This window comes from Zonotrichia leucophrys, chromosome 2 (genome assembly GCF_028769735.1).
Source record: "Zonotrichia leucophrys gambelii isolate GWCS_2022_RI chromosome 2, RI_Zleu_2.0, whole genome shotgun sequence".
Taxonomy (NCBI): Eukaryota; Metazoa; Chordata; class Aves; order Passeriformes; family Passerellidae; genus Zonotrichia; species Zonotrichia leucophrys.
The window spans coordinates 22,478,596-22,495,145 of record NC_088171.1 but is presented as its reverse complement, the minus strand read 5'-3'; the positions used below and the strand labels follow the sequence as shown (position 1 = coordinate 22,495,145).

The window sequence follows — 16,550 nt, the reverse complement described above, 5'->3', positions numbered from 1 at the left end:
CCGAGGGGCGGGCGGAAGGCCGGGCAAGGCGGGGAAGGAGGGAAGGAGGTTGTGGGGCCGGAGCTCGGCTGCCTTGACTCTGGAGGAGGTATAGGAGTGGCAGCGTTCTTCTGCCCTCGCCGCAGCCCGGACTGTTCTTGAGTCGTGGAGACCTTTGGCCCCCGGCTGGCGCCGCCGGTAAACGGGTATGTACGCAATTCTGGGCAGCGGTCCCCTTCCGAGGTAAAGATACGTGAAAAATAAACAATATCCCCACCCACCGTTGCAGTTGTTAGCACCTGAGAAGCCAGAGTTGGTTTGTGCAACAAATCTTTTTTATCTGACTTTAAGTGTAGTGCAAATAACAAAAACATTCTTGCGAAGTCAATGAAAAGCTTAGATCAATGTTTCTAACAAAGTTAGGGCTATACTTAAGCACAGTGGTGCATTTTTAAAGACGCACCTCTATTTGGAGACTTTATTTTCTGAAGTGTTTTTATTATCTTCTTTTATTATCTTCTTCTGTCCTGGCTAGTTGCACATATTGTGACTGCATTCTTAAATTGCTGTGACCGTGCCTCTGCAGCCGTAGAGCAGGATTCGTTCAAGGAATTAACATTTGATGGTGTCACCATTAGTAGCTAGTCCTTGCCTATTACACCAGGAGCCTGCCAGGGCACAGTCATCACAGCAGGCTGTGGCAGCCAGGAGACCTTTCGGGGTTCTCTCAGGAGAGACGGGAGCAAGAGAAGGGCTGGGTCAATTATTCTGCAGTGCTTCAGTTTATGGGCTACAGGCTGGGAGTTTGTCTTTGTAAGGATTATTGGCATTAAGGACCATTTGTAAATACTTTGTTGCAGTTAAAGGCAATAAAATGAAATGTTAAACATTTCATGTGGTTTGCAAGAACATGTAAACGTTGTAATTCATTTAGGAAGGATTTTGAAGATTTATTGTCTTTAGAAAGCTTACTTGCAAAACATGGCTCAAAATATCTCAAAAATTACTGAGATGCTTCTACATGAGTAGAAAAGTAATATTGCTGGTTCTACATAACTTAGTAATGAAAATTGAAAATATTTATCCCTTGAGTTTTTTTCTGCAAATTTTGAGTGTAGTCTTACAATATGTTTTTCTGCTCCTTAACAGGTTTTTTTCTTGTCTGGGGATGAAGCCATGGCTGAAATGAGTGGTATCCATGTACAAAAACTAACCATTGTTCAGCAAGCAATAGCCTCTTGTTGTGGAGCTATAATTACATCATTATTTGGTAAGGCAATCTATGAAGCTGGCCACTTCTTCTCTACTACTTGTAAGAGAGACTCTTACAAAGTAATTACTTTTCAGTTTGACTCAGCATGATGTCTGCTTGTGTATGTTTCCCCTAAAGTGTGGAATCGAGCCCTCAGCCGATATATTCAGAGCAGGATGGTCCAGCTGCCCAGGCACTGCAGCATTCAGCATGTCTCAGCCTGTGATAATTGTAAGGGCTGCAGTAGAAACAGTGAAGTGTTCACTAAACCTTCACTTACTTTTCAAGAAGCCCAGTGTTTTACATATTGGCTACATGCAGGAAAAAAGAAAAGTGCATAATAAATTTAACTTTTTTTTTTAAAGTTGTATTATGGTCATTTAATTGAAAAAGAACAAACACATGAAGAAAATGCTTTGCTATTTTATATGCCGGAGACCAAAATTTGATCTTGTATGCCTTGTGGTATGCTACTTATAAAAGCAATTTTAGACAACATGATACAGTGGTTTTTGAATGAGCTTTGTGTATTTGTAATATTTCATGCCTATGCAGCTGTTAGTAAATTAGAAAAGACAGATTTGATATCTTGCAAACCACATAAGGTGTGTAGTTCTCCTTTGTCTCTGATAGCATTGTATTTGTCTGCTGACATCCCTTTTCTCTCTGCTTGATGACATTGTAAAATCTTTTAGGTGTTTCCCCCCCACTTTGGAAACAAAAAAAAGATTCTAGAAGTTCTTAATAAGGTATCTGTAAACTTCCACATTTCCAAGGCATCCAGGGTGTTTCTAAATGCCTTCTGTTTCATTTTAGTAACTCCTCTTGATGTTATCAAAACTCGACTGCAAGCCCAAAGGAATCCATTCCATGACGGTAAACAAACAAATGTGTGGTGTAATGGGGGACACAGTTTGCTTTTTGCTCTTGTATTTAGCTGATAGTTGTCATAGTGCTCTGCTGAGGTGCAGAATGTTTGAGTCTGTTTCTCCAATATAACTGGGGGCGTGGGGGGAAGAGCAACACACCATATGTACTATGGCACAACAGTAAAAAATCCCATACATCCATATGATTTTAAACAGGCCTTTTGTCCCTGTCTTAGTATTTTCATTATGGCAGAACATACAACTAATACTGAGTTGAGTCGAACAATAAAAAGCTGTTACTAAATAAATAAATATTTCATCAGAGGGCTTATGTGGTCAGGATGTTATATCAAAGTTCATCTCCTCCAGAATCCAGAGATTTTTGAAATGGAGAAGTCTTAACAAGTCACTTGCCACTTGGGTTCTAAATAGATGAAGATATTGTGCTCTCAAAGATGTGCTAATGGTTCCTACTATTTACTTGTACTTAGTATATGAGATTTAAAAGAAAAGAAGATGACTGGTTTTTCATGTTGAATGTGGAGGTGAGTATTTGCAGTCACACTTGCAAATTAAATTAGGAAAAATACTTTTGCCTTCTATCCTGTTTTTGAGTAAGTTCTAAAGCCTTCAGAAATCTGCAAATGTGAAGCTTGAAGTATGTTTTTGTAATAGCAATAATATTTTATCAAACAGGTTGAAAGTACATAATGTAGGAGAAATAAAAAACAAATGGAGGGGATGATCTAGTATAAAAACAGACCAAGATAAGATATAATAATAATACAGATAAGATACAATACCTCCACTTGAAGTGGATGCTGAGGCTACTTAATAAAAGATTTAAAAGATGTTCACAGTTACATATAATAGTGACATTCAGGTCTTGTATTAGTTTTACTTTTCAGCAGATGGTAATGTAACCTAAACATGTCTCTTGGAGCCTTGTGAAGGCAGTTCTATTTAGTTGGGCAGTCTGAGGAGTAAATTTGTACCCTCTCTCTTTTGACCTAATTTGTCATTACTGACTTAGCAAAATTATTTTGCCCCTCTGTGTCTAACCAGAGATAAATCTGTGTTGCCATTATATCCAATTTGAAAATTGCTGCTGCATAAAAACAATCTTATAAGCATTAACTATATTCTTATGCACCATTTTTTAGGAAAGTGTCTTGTAAACTCCAGTGGCCATATGGATCATGTGTATGTTTGTAAAAATGGGGACAGCAAAGCCTGGTATAAAAATCCTGGGCATTTCAAAGGGACATCGGTAAGAACATTTTACATTTATAGAAAACTGTGCATTTTTAAGTAGCATACTCCAAAGTTTTCAGGGTTTTTCGGGTTCTACTGGAATCTATTATTTGAGAGGGCCTTCATGTGGTTACACTGCTGATTGATGATACCTTCTACTGTCTGCAAAAAAATACATATTCCTTCCTTAAGATGAGCAAGGAGGCAGCTGCACAGCTCTCCTCCCAGGTTACTGGCTTCATGATTTGATTTTCCCCACTTTAGCTGTATTGGCAGTAGTTGCTGATTGCAGGTAATAATTTTCTCTTTCCTGCTTACATCCATTGAGCCCACACATCTCCCAATATGCTTCTGAGCTGAACTAATGGTGCAGATAGTGTTTAAAGTTAAGTTCATGTGTCAAGTTCTCTATCCAGAGAATCTCTATCCTGTCACGTATCTAGACTTGTGGAAGTAGCATTTTCCTAAACACTTGAACCAGAATTGCTGGCAGATACTGTCATGCTGGTTCATTAGTCAATTTTGTTTTGACTCTGCCATGAAATTAAACCTATGATCAAGAATTTTTGAGAATGGGATGTTAATGCAAAAGGTGTCTTCAGTTTAAAAGGTTTTTTTTAAATTAATAACTTTACAAGTGTGATTTTTTTCAGTTACCTTTGGTATGTAATTTTAGAAAGTTAAATAGTTTTCTATTAGACATGAATTTATGCCTGGTTTTGCCATAAAAGGTGATTCTTAAAGAAGAATGACTATCATATAACTTCTTTTTTTAAAAAAAAATGAATCTTAACTTTCATCTATCCCTTCCTGTTTTGTAAACTTGTTGAAGCTGGGTTACAAACATATTAACTGGCTAGTATAAAAGTGTCTTTTTTGTTAAACCATGTTAGGACCTCTAGGGATTCTGGGCTTCCTTTCAAAGCTAATCAGGTTTGTTGTAATAAACCATTTTTTTTGGTTTTTCCATTCAACTTCTTACCTCACACTATAATTCCATTAAGGCTGTCTTCTCTAAAGCTATTTGCTTTTTTCTTCCTCTAAGTCCTTTCTCTGGTCTGCCAGACTCTGTCTTTTGAGGCTCTGTAGTAATGTCTCGTCTTAGGCATATTCTGATCCATTGAATCCCAACCTCTTTCCCCAGATGTTTTAAGAAAATTAATATCCTGACACTACAGAGTTTGTGGTTTTGCTTGTGATTTCAGCTGAATGATCTTCAAGGTTTAGTGTTCTTGTGCTGTCAGTCTCCTGGGAATATACAGGACAGCTGTAATAATAATTGAAAGCTTGTATATGGTACAGTGTATACACATTGCATGTATGGGGTCATGTTGTCAGAGGAAGTATTGAAGAATCTGTGAGAATTAGTTGCTATTTCACTCCTAGAAACTCTGCTACATATTGAAAAAAAAAAATTAGTGGATTTTTGGGGAAGTTTCCACCAATTGCGGCAATACCATATCAGTACTGAAAATAGTTCTTCACGGGGCTGTCAGTCACTGATAAACACTTAGTACTTTGCCTTTTTAAAGATGGAAGGAAATTCTTAATTTCAGTCACATAAATTATTCTGTTTAGCTCAGTGGAACTGTTTGCATGATTAAGTGTATTGCATGACGAGATAGCTTGTGTAAGCAGTTATAAAATTGAGATCTTATAATGCTAAGCCATTTTAAAAACATACTTTTAAAGACATTAGTTTTGTGTTCTGCCAGCTAAAATGTATTACTAGCTACAAAAGTTTGTAGCTAACTATTGCTCTTTGCCTGGTTATATTTTTAGGACGCATTTGTGAAAATTATTCGAATAGAGGGAATTAAGTCGCTGTGGAGTGGGCTTCCCCCAACGCTGTGAGTTGAATGGGTTTTTTGGTAACATGCTGTAAGTTATTTAAAAAAAATTACTAAATTATTTTTGAGAAATTATTATGCTTATTTCTAAGTTATTTTAAAAATTTGGTCAATTATGAAGTTTCAGACTAATCAGTTTAATCAGAAATGTCTATGGACAGTATAATTTTTACCAGATGTTAGAATTTCTTGATACATTCTCAGTACTTAAGCGGGATCAATAGACTTCTCATTCTGCTTTTTTTTTTTCCCCTACTATAACCATTCCTTTGATAGCATCATCGAATCACAGGGTGGGACCTTGTCACTTGAGAGGGTCAGTCTTCAACACATTCCTGTTGTATCTTGTTACTTAATGACTTGTTATCAGCAGCACAGCTGTTTCCAGACACTCTGGTGTTCCACCTCATTACCCTCACATAATTTTTGTAATCATCTTCTTTATTTCAAAGAACTTTGGGGTTTTATTCTGTTTGGATAAACAGATAATTCATTTTCTTTCTACAAGAGCAATTTACGTATTTAAACACAGCAATCAGATCTTCTCCTGGTATTCTCTTTAGGTTTAACAGCCCCAAACTGTTTTATCTTTTTATTCATATTAACCTACAGATAGAAATTAAGACCTCTATAATAATGTTCTCCTTCATAAACCAAAAAAGTTTTCAAATCTAAGAAGGCACAAAGTGTGATGTGCCTAGTGGGAAGCACTGGTACACTTTTGATTTGCAGACAGTGCTCAGTGTATAGACACAAAAAAAGAAAAGCATGATGGAGTTCAGCCTTGTTTACCCTCCAGTATGTGGCAATTTCAAAATATAAACCTTAGAATCTGACTGAACTGCTCCAGTCACTACAGTTTTTTTTTACAAAGCACATGTTTTGTTCTCCAGCAGAGAACTAACTTCTTTACTGGAGAAAGTCACACAAGTAGAAGAGAAGATATAAACTAAGCCATGTTGGTTTGCCAAGCATGACAGTCCTCAGTGGTTTTTGTTAATGTGGTACATGCTGTATTGACACAGACATAACACAGAAGTGTAATTGCCAGATTATGGTAAGATGTGGTGCTTTCCCCCTACACTGAATGATTATTGAATCTACCTGTTGCTACTACAGCCTGTACTATGCTGGTATGGAAAAAGCTTATATTTGTGCATGTTATATTTTCTCTCAAGTAATTAATGTCATGGCTGTTGATCAAGAGCATAATATCCAATTGTTACATAAATAAAAGTTAAGGTTAGTAGTACTTGTGTAGTATTTTGTTTGGGTTCTTCATTTTCAGATCTTTACCAATTTCCCATTCTTTACCAAAATAGTTCTGTGGCTGGTATGGAATAGATTTTGACTGAGATAATCAACCATCATTTTACTTACCATTTTCCCTAATGAAATGAAAACCTGGGAAATGTGTGGGTTTGAAACACTGAACTACAAGCCGTGAATCAAAGCTATGGGATTAATGTTGTTTTTTTTTTTAATTAATCCATTACACACAGCTGGAAATTTAATTTTTTTAAAAATATAAGTAAAATATCAGTACAAGATAGTTGACTTTATTCTCCTGCTTTCCTGGTATTAATTTAAATTTCTTCTCTTATATTTTAGAATAATGGCAATTCCTACCACAGCAATCTATTTTACCTGCTATGATCAGCTGTGTGAAGCTTTGAAAAGTAGACCAGGAAAGCATGATGAGCACATTCCAGTTATTGCAGGTTCCTTAAGCAGATGTAAGTTGTCCTCTGTTTAAAGAGAAAACTGGAACATAATACCTCTATGCTGTTTTCTTGACTTTTATTTAAAGCAAATATGCTGTGGGTTTAAATGAGGGATAGGAAGGATTACTGTCATTACCCGGTGCTATTTGGGCAACAAAACCCTGTAACCTGGAAGACAGATTTGGTTTTGCTGAAACACTTTCACTATATTTTTAATTTGTTTAAAATTTTATATTTCTAGATTTCTACCAAGGACAGTTTCATTTAAGTCTGTTCTGCCATCAGTCTAATAATAAACGTTGTAATTTGCTATCATGGAAGGTACATAGGTAATTATAACAAAGATGAAAGTTGAACTTGTACTGGTTTTACTGCTGTATGATGTGGATGGAATTTGTATATTTTTAAATTTTGTTTATCCTTTTCTTTGTCTTTTTTTGTAGAATTAACTCAGATAATATATTTTAGGGCTTTTGTAGACGGGTCTGATGATGCAGTTCCATGTTCTACCTGTGACAACCCTGGGGGCACTGGCAGACTAGTGGAAAAAGAATTGCTCTTTTGTGGTGGTGTAGCACATTGTTCTTATTAGGCTGTTCCAGATTTTAAATTCATGTGTAAAATCTTATTCCAGCAACAGAAGAAAAATTCTTGGATCTAGTAAAATTTTTAATGTCTGTTAGATGTGTGGTGGTAGCTTGTTACTTAATGATGACTCAATGATGACTCACTGACCAATGTGCAAGACGCAAGAGTTACTTCATCAGATACAGATTGCCTGCTGATCATTCTTGATAGTTTAAAATAAGAATGGCAAAGGTGCTTAGAAATAAAAGCTTAAATCTGTAACCACAATTCTGTCTTTAACACAAAAAGAAGCCTTAAACATCAAGATCGCTTTCTTCGAGTTACAGTTTAAAATAGCTATGAAAATAATTGAGTTTAAGTACTTGAACTTTTTCAGCCTATTTATGTGTTAAATCTGGAAAATGAGGATTCTCAACATGTTACATTGTTTGCAATATGCAAGCATTGAAAAAAACCCTAAATTGGAAATGTAGGTACTGTGAATAGACATGTTTTTTGGGAATTAGTTCAAGAAAAAATGGAAGAGTTGAAAAGAATCAAATATATAAAGTAAGGTGAGGCATGACTTGAATGCTCAGGAAATTGAACTGTTAAATACTGATTTTTCTAAAAAAGCCATGTTTCCTTTGCAGTTGGTTCTGCCACCGTGGTGAGTCCCCTGGAGCTGATCAAAACCCAAATGCAGTATCGCAGGTCGTCCTACAAGCAGCTGTACCTGCGTGTCAGCACCAAAGTGACTGTGGATGGGTGGCTCTCCCTGTGGCAGGGCTGGGCTTCGACTATTCTGAGAGATGTACCTTTCTCAGGTAAGGTTTATTTCCCATGCAGGTTTTTGTTTATGTTTTTATATTATTTTTCTGTGCTTTTAATTAGTTTTAATAGTTGGCTTTAGGAATGACTGAGATTTGTCTTTTTTGAGTGTTTTTATTTATAAATTCTTTGAAGATGTGATTTTTCCCCCCCCCCCATTTTGTTTGTGGATACCAGATAGGATTCATTGTTACATTCCCTTTCCCTATACTTAGACTTTCTTCTCATCTCTAGCTTACACAATGACTGCTTTTGAAGAGTTTCAGCTGGAAACTTTCTCTGTAATAGAAATAGTGGCTGATAAACATGCTGTATCTAAATGTTCTTTTACATAATTTTGGAAACATGTACAGAGAGTGACACAGTAGTGTCTTCAAGATTTTTTTTTTTTTTTAAATCAAGATGAATTCATTTGTATAACTGCTCCAAACAACTCTTTAGCAAGACTCGAAAGCTGAAAGCCTCAAAGAAGAAAAGTCTGATTCAAAGCATAACTGGTCTTAGGGCTATTCCTTAAGGTAACTGCAACAGATGGTACAGAGAAGACTGCTAAAGCACCAGCAAGCCCCTGTCCCTTTAAGGCCTGTTTTTGTCAGAATACTTTTGGATCATCAGACATCAGTTGTCATTGAAGCAGTTTCTGTCATTGAGGTAGTACCAGGAATCTTTAAACACTTTATGTTGGCCCAGAAAAATTCTTCAAACCTATTTTTGGAAAGATTCTTTTTCAAACCTGGTTTTGGAGTCAGAGAACCCTTGAAGTGTTTGACCTGCTATCTCTGTTGTCTTACTTCACTCTTAAGATGATCTGATATCTAATTTAATTTGTGTTTCCAATCAATGACTGGGGGCCAGTCATTGGTCTGGGCTGTTAGAGGATGTGTGTACTCAGAGTAAATTTTAAATTGGCCATGAACCAAACTGAGACATAAGTGGGGTGTGATGAGGATATTAACTTTAAAATTGCTGTTGGTAGTTAAGTGAGTAAACTGAACCAAGTTATTTCAGCTGTCTTCTTTTCAGAATTTATAATGCTCTGTTCTCTTTCACTTAGCTACTGGAAGGTGTTTGAAAATTGTGATTGGAATGTATTTGCTGCCTAAAGATCCAGTTCTTTGATGGGACCTTATTTAGTCTTCTGTGATAGGAAAGGCTTCTCACCCTATGAGAACATGGTTTCACTAAGGCTAAAGACAACTGCCAGAATTCATCTGAATCTTTTGTCTGAAGTGTTTCCTCTTCAGTTTTTATTTTTAATTTACTTATTTTTCTTCTCTGCCAAATGCAATTTTCTCTTATGCTGTTCTCTAATGTTTGTAAGGGAACTCTCAAATTCTTCATTTGATTCCTGCTGTCTGACTTCAAGTAGAAACTCTTATTCTTTTATTGATTTTTGTCTGTAGCAGTGTGGCTGGAGCTTGTGAGCTTCCTTCCCCCTGCTGCTTTTAACAGAGTGGGAAGATCAGAGGGAGTGCACAAGGAAGAGGGCACTAAGGTGATGTGCATTCTTCGTAGCACTTTTCAGGTTCTTGTGTCCATGCCTGCTGTTCCTCCACTGCTCCAAGCCAGGCTTGTTGATTTTTAATCTGTTTCCACACTGCTCTGGCATTCCCTGGACAGCCAGTGGCCACTCACTCATTGGTGCCCAGTACTTTGTGGGCACGTAGGTAGAGGCACAAATTAACCTATAAGGCAGTAGCTGCATGTTGAGAGCTACAGCCAATAGTGAGCAGGCAAGTAGAAGCATGAGTAGAGGAAAATGTACTTAAAAAAAAACCCCTAATGCCACAAAATTCAGCTTATGTAAAGCTAAGGTTGTTTAATACTGCTTAATGCCTTTTCCAACTGTGTTTTCAGGTAATTTCTTCCTCATACCTGCTCTCTCCCTGCTATGGTGTCCTCCCTTTGTACCTCCAGTCTGAGCTCTTCAGTTTGAATGATGCCCAACAGCAGCTGAATCTCTGGTGCTCTCAGTTTGCACCTTTGCTGCAGGGAGTTCAAGTCAGCTATCTCAAGAGTTAAAATCACTGTAACATGGAGTTGAGAAAGCAGGTCCTACTGAAAACAGGCAAACAGCACAGCATGACTCAAGGAGCACAGGATAATTAGAATTCTGCTCTATTCCTAGCCCAAGTGTTCCTGGCATGTCTCAGTCATGTTTCTTGGGACGCTAGCCGGGCTGAACAAAACTTAAGTTATAAATGCTTATAAACACAAAAACTGGTTTAATAATAATATTTGAGTCCTTCTTTAAGCAGTGTCACAGACAATATAAATGTAAATGGTATTCAGGGAAATGAGTCCTGTAGGTTCTTAAGAAAATTCTGGCTTTAGATAATTTATATTAAATTAAAGTTATGTACATTTTGTACATTTCAACATTCTCCTCAAATCCTCAGAATGTCTTCTGAGATACTGCCTACCTTTAGTTTTGTAAAATGTTGGGGGCCAGGCATATGTGCTGGTAGTCTTCATGGCAAGGAAAGACTGTGCAATTTTTCTGCTGGCACAAACTCCAGAACTCAGTTCTGAACATGGTTACCTTTCAGGATATGGAGCTGTCATTTACAATATTTAGTCAACCAACTGCCATGAGGAATTACTCTCTAATTCAGCCTGGTAGTATATCACTTGAAGTTGTAATTAGAAAGCAGAAAAAGTGCACTTCAGTTCAGCAGATGGTCACAGAAACAGATGTTATTCCTGAAAGTTGTTTGCTGGACTTTCCTTGGACAGTCCCCAGAGAGGCATTTGCCTATTTGCTCCCCAGGGAGCAAAATCATATTTTTTTGGTTCTCTCAGAAATAAATTTTATACTGTGCCTCAAAAAAGTATGAGGCAGTCCTGGGCAACATTTCATTTTGTATTAAGTGTGTTTTTCTAGAATTACTGAGATCTGTGAAATATGCCTGAAAACATAGCGAGTAATTAGAAGACTACCTTTTGATTTATTTTAAATTGAATGTTTTATGGTGCTTGGTTTAGATTGCATGAAGGTAGGGGTTACCTAAGGGAATGACAAACTGATTAGGCTAATTTGTATCATATGAAGAAATTTGGGATATGGAGAACAAGGAGAACACAGCAATCTGTCCATGGGTTATCACATAGGACATTTATTATGCTTTCAGCTCTTGTTTCTGTTTGCTTCTATTGCCACAGTAGAATTCTTACATCTGGACTTGATATAAGAATTTTTGTACTTGAGATACAAATCTGTTGTAATGCAAGTTTATTTTTTTGTAATCATAGCAATGTATTGGTATAATTATGAACGTTTCAAGAAGATGATGTGCAAGGAAGTTGGTGCACATGAACCCACATTTTTTGTTTCTTTTACTTCAGGAGCAGCATCTGGCTCTGTAAGTATATAATTCCATTTCTAGTACTATTCTTTATTAGCACTAATAAACTGTTTTTAAAATGAATGGTTTTAGATTATTCTCTCAGAAATGTTGTATATTTTGGGGTGCTTATACTTTAAACACATGTGGTGTGGCGTTCAACCTGACTAAAAAAATCTGAATAAACTACAGTGGTCTGACATAAAAGACTTAAAAATACAATGTGCTTGGAATATGAAATCTAATTTTAAATTGTGTGTGCACTTTGATTTAAAAATTTAGAGTTAAATTTTAATTTTTTGTGCACTAACATTAAAACTGATTTCCTGATAGATTGCAGCTGTTGTAACTCAGCCATTTGATGTAGTGAAAACACATAGGCAGACTCAGCTTTGGGAGAATGAGACTTTAAAAAGTAAGTTGCTTTTAGTAAGTAAGTTGGTAAGAATAAAAAACCCTTTAGTGTTTCAAAATAAAAAAAAAAAACCTGTAGTGTTTTAAAAAATAAAACCTAGTGTTTGGGTATGGCCTGTGGTACGAATTGTAAATATTTGCCACTTCTAAAGTATATGCAAACATTTTATCATTCAGGCATTTTTTCTTCCCCAAATTGCAGTATCTAGATAAGATACATTTTATCTCCTAGGAGAATACCATATTTCATGAATGGCATGGAAGAGGGAAAAGGTGAGAATTCAGTACAATTTAGCTTAATAAGATGGTACAAAATTGAAACAAAGGAATCCAAAGCTATTACATTTAGGCAGACCAATTGCAAATTTGAGATGTCCCTGCTTACTGCAGGAATGTTGGACTAGATGACCAATAAAGGTTCTTTGCTTCTTTTAAACCCAAAGTATTCTATGATTGAAGTAAGTTATATTTAAACCAGCAAAAAATTAACTTCATAGCAAACATTCAGGTGAACAGTGATCTATAGAAGAAGTCTTCAAAATAACATTCACTACCACTTGCTCCTACATAGCAATATTCTTGTGATAGGTATTAGAGTAGAAAGAGAAATATTGTGCTCAGGTTGTGTATTTTTCACCTTCTTTTTATGAGATTTCAAAAAAATTATTTTTGAGGGCATATTAATGAATGTTCCAACATCTTTAAAGCATGAAAGAAGTTGCTGTTTTGCTCTTGTCAGTAGAGCACTGCTCTGTTTTATAAAATTGAAGTTGTATATAATACCTTTCTTTTCCATTGCTTGGGATGTGGACCAGTGAAGGATTTACATTAACCTAAATAAATATTATATCATGGCTTTAAGAACACAAACTATTAAAAAGGCTGGGTATCCAAATAGTTTCTGCTTAGAAAATAAGTGCTCATTTTTTGGCATGAGGTTTCATTCTCTCAGTTAATTTTTTTTTTCCTAGAGTAATTCTTGAAAGAAATTATTATTATTTGATTGCAGAACAAGTATTAAAAAAGTTTTAAATATAAATAGTTACTGTTTTTAATTCTTTTCCTGTGTTGATGAATGTAGGAATTCCTTCCTAACACCACTTTGAAACATGTGTCTGCCATATATTTATTAGGTTAGTATTAATAAGATTAATTTATATTTTTAAAATTCTATTATGGTAATCTTTAATTTGTGCCAGTTTAATTCTTTCCAAATCCAGTTAATGTTAGAATTGGACACTGACTATGCATTTACATTTTGTCTCTCAAAATATTTGATGATATTCTTGTCTATGCAAAAATATTTTTTGGCTTCCAAGGGCTGTGGGATATTCCTGATGAATGTATTCTATGAAACTACTTTGGCTTTTTTCACCCGTGTCATCAATCCAGTAAAGACTATAGTAGCTGTTCATCTTATTTTAGGTTTTACTACAGGTCTTTTCCATGTCTTGCTGTTTCAACTTGTGTATTTGCATACTGTATTAATTTAACATACTGTATAAATAAGATGGATAAAATTAACAAAAAAAGGAGTTAAACCTAACAATTATATCTGTGACTGTCTCTGATTTCTAAAAATATCATTCTGTGGCATTGCATGGATTGCCGAATTCACTGTTGTCTTGTACTGTATTGAGTTCCACAGAGGGACAGTAAATCAACCTGGGCAGTTATGAGGAAAATTGCTGCTAGAAATGGGATTACTGGATTATTTGCAGGTAAATTTTTTCTTATCTCTAAAAAAATTCAGACTAGAGAGTTCTTAATTATCGATTTTAAAGTGCGTAAGTTTTATATTTCCATTTTTGTGAACACTGTCAGCTATGCAATAGTTTGCATATATAAAGCAACAGACATGCAGACATTGGCCTCTCCTGGGATCTTCTTGGTAGAAAACCATGGTATAAAGTCCTGGAGGGAGGAGAGGCCCAAGAAGGCTGGTTAATATTCAGGAATCATCTCCTCCAGGCTCAGGAACAATGTATCCCAGCAGAGAGAAAGTTAGGTGAAAACTCCAAGAGGCCTGTATGGAGGAACAAGGAGCTCCTGGACAAGCTCAGACACAATAAGGAAGCCAGGACAGGTAACCTGTCACAGAGAAATGGTCCAAGTAGACAGAGATCAGGTTTGGAAATGAATCTGGCCAGGGATGTCAAGGGCAGCAAGAAAGGCTTCTACAGATGACCAGAGGAAGACAGGGGAAAACATTGACCCTCTGTTGCATGACTCTGGCAGGCTGAGGCAGAAATGACAAGATACTGAGATTAAAATAATATTGAGATAAAATCCTATCGTAGCTTATACTGAAATTACTATTGGCAAGAGACATTCCAAATCCAGGATTCTTACCAGACTTCACTTCACCACACTGCACTGGCTCATTGGGGCCCTGGTGTGAATGGCTGCACAGGTGGTTAAGCCTTGCAGGACTTGTGTTTGCTGAAAGAGATTAAACTGCTTTATTTGCTGTACAGTGGTGGCATAGCTGAGTAACAGGATTTGCATATTTCAGACCACTGGATGCTAACAGAATGCAAGACACCACAAAGTATCAATAATATTGATACTGAATTCAGTTAATAGATTAAAACACATTTCAGTCTTGACACATGGGTAGCAGAGTTTAGAGATACTCTTGATCAGGCCCAGTTCAGTTCAGTTGGCCACACGTAGCTGAGATGACTGGGGTTGGCCGGCCTGGCTCCTTGCTGCTGCTCCAAAGGCACACAAGTTCTGCATAGGTCCTGTGTCATCTGTGCTGCCTCTCAGCAGATGTTTTGCATTTCAAGTGGAAGTGGAGGGCTGGCTGTGTGTGGACAAGGGGATTTGGCCTTATTCCCCTTCTCTAAACTGAATCACTTTCTAACCTCCACTGGTAAGATCACAGTTGACTATAATGTGAGATATTTAACGCTTACATTCCATCATTTATTCATGTGACCAGGGTTCATTTTAGTAGAGGCCACCTCTTGTGTGCTGGAGCACAGGAGCCCTGCAGGCCCAGGTGCTCCGGTTGCATGGAATCAGAAGGGGCAGAGACACACTGGACTTGAGGCAGGCAGACCACACAAGACAGCAGAGGTGAGGGCATAAGGGTATTACACTGGTAATACCTACAGCTGGTAAATTCAGTATTTTGAGGCATGTGAGCAGGTAGAATCCCAGCTCTAAACTGATACACTATGGTGTAGATAATTTGTGATCAACACACTGTACTGCAGCACTTGGGTCTGAAAACAGTAATAGTGAATACTTTCCTTTCTCTTCTGGGCAGGTATTACTCCACGGCTGTTTAAAGTTGCTCCTGCTTGTGCCATAATGATCAGCACATATGAATATGGAAAGTCTTTCTTTTCTCATTTAAATGAAAAAAAGAATCAACATCCATAATTCTTCGTCCAATTGTACGAAGGCAAAGTATAAGACGGAAGTTGTGTCAAATCCAAATCTGTGAAGATGTTTTCTAGAATTCCCAATGAATTTCTACTGTTACATTTGGTAACTAATAAAGCTTCATTTTTAATTTCACAAAGGATTAATTCACTTTTTTATTAAGAATAAGAAAATGCACATCACCCTTAAACTATCATTGAAGATTTTATGACTTCTCTTGCAGCTGGAGATAAAAAATAAAGGAAGAAAGGAGAGAGAGAAGAAAAATTGTGCCTGGACATAGCAATGAAGAATAATGACTTCTACTGTGTAAAATTTTAGTCATGAAAATGACTAAATAACCCTAAGCATTTTAGTTAGGTTTTAAAATTATGTTTTAAAATGTTTTGGGTTTCTAATTGTAAGATATATTTATTTCTCAGTAAGGAGGTTTATACAGAGTGAATTCAATAAATACTTATTTATTCTTGCTGCTTGTTATGTGTTTCATTCTGTACATGTTTCTTATTCGCAGCTCTGTATTTTGTGTAAGTGCATATTTTTAAAGCTTCTCAGGTTTATTTTAAGTGAAAAATTCTGTAAAACTGGAAAAATACTGATGTTCATTAGACACTGAGAGAGCATGGTGCATACAGTGATAGGGCAGCAGGGACTTTTTGTTTAAGGTAATACTCGAAATTAAAGCACAGGCATGCACTGCGGCCAAAGGCCTGTCCAGGTGCTCTGCAGGAACACTCCTGCACCTGTTTCTGGGAGGTGCCAGTTGTCACTGTCACACTGCTCCGTGCACACTTTGTGTGGGGCACCCTGTGTTGGAAGGCCAAGGTTGCTGCCATAAGGAGAGGTGATGGTGTGCCAGCCTGACGCAGCCCTGTGAGCGTGTGCAGGTTGCTGCCATAGGCACAGCCACCCCCTGCCCACTGTGCTGCACTCCTGGTAGGATCAGCTGCAGCACTGCACTTGCCTGTAGGCACTCAAATTACTAATTTAGAGCTGCCTCTGTGTGATTTAAATCCTTTTTTAACTATCCTCACTACCTCCCTCTTTTCATGCATTTTCAATGCAGTTGT

The 16,550-nt window shown here is 36.9% G+C and overlaps 1 protein-coding gene across 7 annotated transcripts; it reads left to right on the top strand.

Annotated features, from left to right (window-relative positions):
- The first annotated feature begins 19 nt into the window (after positions 1–19).
- Positions 20–15,811, top strand: SLC25A40 (solute carrier family 25 member 40). 7 transcript variants are annotated; one of them, XM_064704232.1, is made up of 12 exons: positions 20–185; positions 1,129–1,249; positions 2,048–2,107; positions 3,264–3,370; positions 5,137–5,204; positions 6,816–6,940; positions 8,149–8,322; positions 11,579–11,688; positions 12,004–12,085; positions 13,725–13,805; positions 15,032–15,168; positions 15,362–15,613. In XM_064704232.1, exons 2-12 carry the CDS (start codon positions 1,156–1,158, stop codon positions 15,404–15,406), a joined length of 1,083 nt encoding a protein of 360 aa, XP_064560302.1. In that variant the 5' UTR covers positions 20–185; positions 1,129–1,155; the 3' UTR covers positions 15,407–15,613. The 7 variants fall into 7 exon arrangements, 5 of the variants coding, with proteins under 5 accessions (XP_064560302.1, XP_064560304.1, XP_064560303.1 ...); XR_010439097.1 differs by lacking the exon at positions 15,032–15,168 and adding an exon at positions 15,704–15,811 and having other exon boundaries at positions 24–185; positions 15,362–15,585; XM_064704235.1 differs by lacking the exon at positions 20–185 and adding an exon at positions 2,470–2,645 and having other exon boundaries at positions 1,176–1,249.
- The last annotated feature ends 739 nt before the right edge of the window (positions 15,812–16,550 follow it).

Coding starts and splice junctions, on each gene's coding strand:
- SLC25A40 (XM_064704232.1), top strand. CDS start 1,156: ATGGCTGAAATGAGTGGTATCCATGTACAAAAACTAACCATTGTTCAG. Junction 5,205..6,815: donor AGTGGGCTTCCCCCAACGCT/GTGAGTTGAATG, acceptor CTTATATTTTAG/AATAATGGCAATTCCTACCA. Junction 6,941..8,148: donor TGCAGGTTCCTTAAGCAGAT/GTAAGTTGTCCT, acceptor TTTCCTTTGCAG/TTGGTTCTGCCACCGTGGTG.